General features: G+C 37.9%; 1 protein-coding gene across 1 annotated transcript; it reads left to right on the forward strand.

Moving 5' to 3' along the window:
* The first annotated feature begins 1,152 nt into the window (after positions 1 to 1,152).
* On the forward strand, positions 1,153 to 2,088 carry LOC124960207 (olfactory receptor 4C11-like). The gene has a single exon (XM_047518836.1). It carries the CDS (start codon positions 1,153 to 1,155, stop codon positions 2,086 to 2,088), a length of 936 nt encoding a protein of 311 aa, XP_047374792.1.
* The last annotated feature ends 256 nt before the right edge of the window (positions 2,089 to 2,344 follow it).

Genomic DNA, 2,344 nt, shown 5'->3' on the forward strand with positions numbered 1-2,344 from the left:
CTCTAAAAACCATTTGGATTTTGAGACAGAATCTCACTAAATTGTTCAGAAAGATTTGGAAATCGAGATCCTCCTGTCTCAGCCAAATTGCTGGGATCATAGGCCATTGGTACTGTACCCAGAACAGAGATTATTGCTTGATACCCTGGAACTGCCTGTACCTGAAATTTTAAGGGTTGTTTGATTTATGGTGATTGTTCTCCTTCTTCTTCCTTGGTATTAGTCTCAGTGTCTCCTTAGGTCCTACAGAAACTTTCTGAAGGACTCAGAAAAATAACAAAAGGGAAAGAATTTAATTTTAAGTAACAAGTATGATTTAAAAGATGAAACCACAGTGTAATAGAGGCTGAATTTAGAATTGAAAAGAACTACATAAATTGTGAGGTAAGCTTTATTCAAGGCAAGAGATAAAAATGTCCTATACTGGATCACACTGAACAGTTGGTTCTACACAAGTGTAATTTTATGTCCATTATTTCTGTCTCCCTCTCTTTCTGTGTGTGTCTAAGTTCTACTAAAAAACCATTATAACATTTTTTCTATAAACAGGACATCTATGAAAATATAAAATTTTGTAGGACACCTATAAATTTGCTCAAAATTATTATGTGTCTTATATACGTAGGGTAAAGAGATAATGGGTTAAGGATGGCAATCTCAAATGTTTAAAAAATTCAGAATGGGATCTCCAAAATACTCTGTAAGATTGCTTGAATGCTACTACCAGGGTCCAGCAAGGTTGAAGCCCATTGCAGCCAATCCAACATAAGTGTTCTCTCTGTTGCAATGCACAACCCTGACACTTACAACTCCATGCTACAGACTGAGGAAACACATTCAGCTTGGAGGGTTATCTGCTCATACCAAATCCACTAAAGCAATATTTACTTTGCTTGGAGAAGCACTTACTTTTTCATTATTTCCCTGTTTCATTCATTTCATATGCAATCTGGTGAATGCATTAAATGACTTCTAGAAATTCAATTATATTCAGAAAATTTCACAGGATTCTGAATGATAACCCACTGGAAAATTACAGATTAATGACTGAGAATATATATTTTAACTACAAATTTAGTTATTTTTCATTTTCTTCTTTCCTCCAATGCAGAATGAGGGTTTCAAATCTGTGATGTCCCCACATCAAGTGAGATGATGCACCAAAAGAACAACGTGACTGAGTTCATATTGCTAGGATTGACACAGGATCCTCTGAGGCAGAAAATGGTGTTTTTAATCTTCTTAATTTTTTATGTTGGTACTGTAGCTGGGAACATGCTCATTATTGTGACCATCAAGTGCAGTCTATCTCTTGGGAGCCCTATGTACTTCTTCCTGTTTTATCTCTCCTTTACTGATTTCTGCTTTTCAACAACTACAGCCCCTAGACTGATTGTGGATGCTCTCTCTGCAAAGAAACTCATATCCTACAGTGAGTGCATGACACAGATCTTTGCATTGCACTTATTTGGCTGCATGGAGATCTTTGTCCTCATCCTCATGGCTGTTGATCGCTATGTGGCCATTTGTAAGCCTTTGCATTACCCAAGGATCATGAGGAGGCAGGTCTGTCTCATCTTGATTATTCTTGCCTGGATAGGGTCTTTTATACATTCCACTGCTCAGATTATCCTGGCCTTGAGATTGCCCTTCTGTGGACCCAATTTGATTGACCATTATTTCTGTGATCTTCAGCCCTTGTTGAAACTCGCCTGCATGGACATTTATGTCATGAACCTGCTGGTGGTGTCTAACAGTGGGGCAATTTGCTCAAGCAGCTTCATGATTTTGATGATCTCATACATTGTCATCCTGCATTCTCTGAGAAATCACAGTGCAGAAGGGAGGAGAAAAGCTCTATCCACTTGCACATCTCACATCATTGTAGTGGTCTTGTTCTTTGGCCCCTGTATATTCATATATACACGCCCCCCAACCACCTTCCCCATGGACAAGATGGTGTCGGTGTTTTATACCATTGGAACACCCTTCCTCAACCCACTCATCTACACTCTGAGAAATGCAAAGGTGAAAAATGCAATGAGAAAACTGTGGTGTGTTAAAACTGCATCAGAAAGCAAGCGATGAATTGAGAGGCTGGTCTCTTATTTATTGTTATGATTTGATTGACTAAGGATAGAAATAAAACATGATCATTTGTGATAATTTTTACAGTAAAGTGTACTTATATTTGAGTTGCGGGTTCTGAATTTTTCTAAATGACAGTCACTACGAATTCTATAGCATCATCTTTTTGCAGGTAGTTAGGAGGAAAAGTCTTTTCTCTCTACACTTCAACTTTTTTTTCCAACCCCTGTGTTTCCAAGACCTGCCTATTTATAGA

The sequence above is a fragment of the Sciurus carolinensis genome, chromosome 11 (genome assembly GCF_902686445.1).
Source record: "Sciurus carolinensis chromosome 11, mSciCar1.2, whole genome shotgun sequence".
NCBI lineage: Eukaryota > Metazoa > Chordata > Mammalia > Rodentia > Sciuridae > Sciurus > Sciurus carolinensis.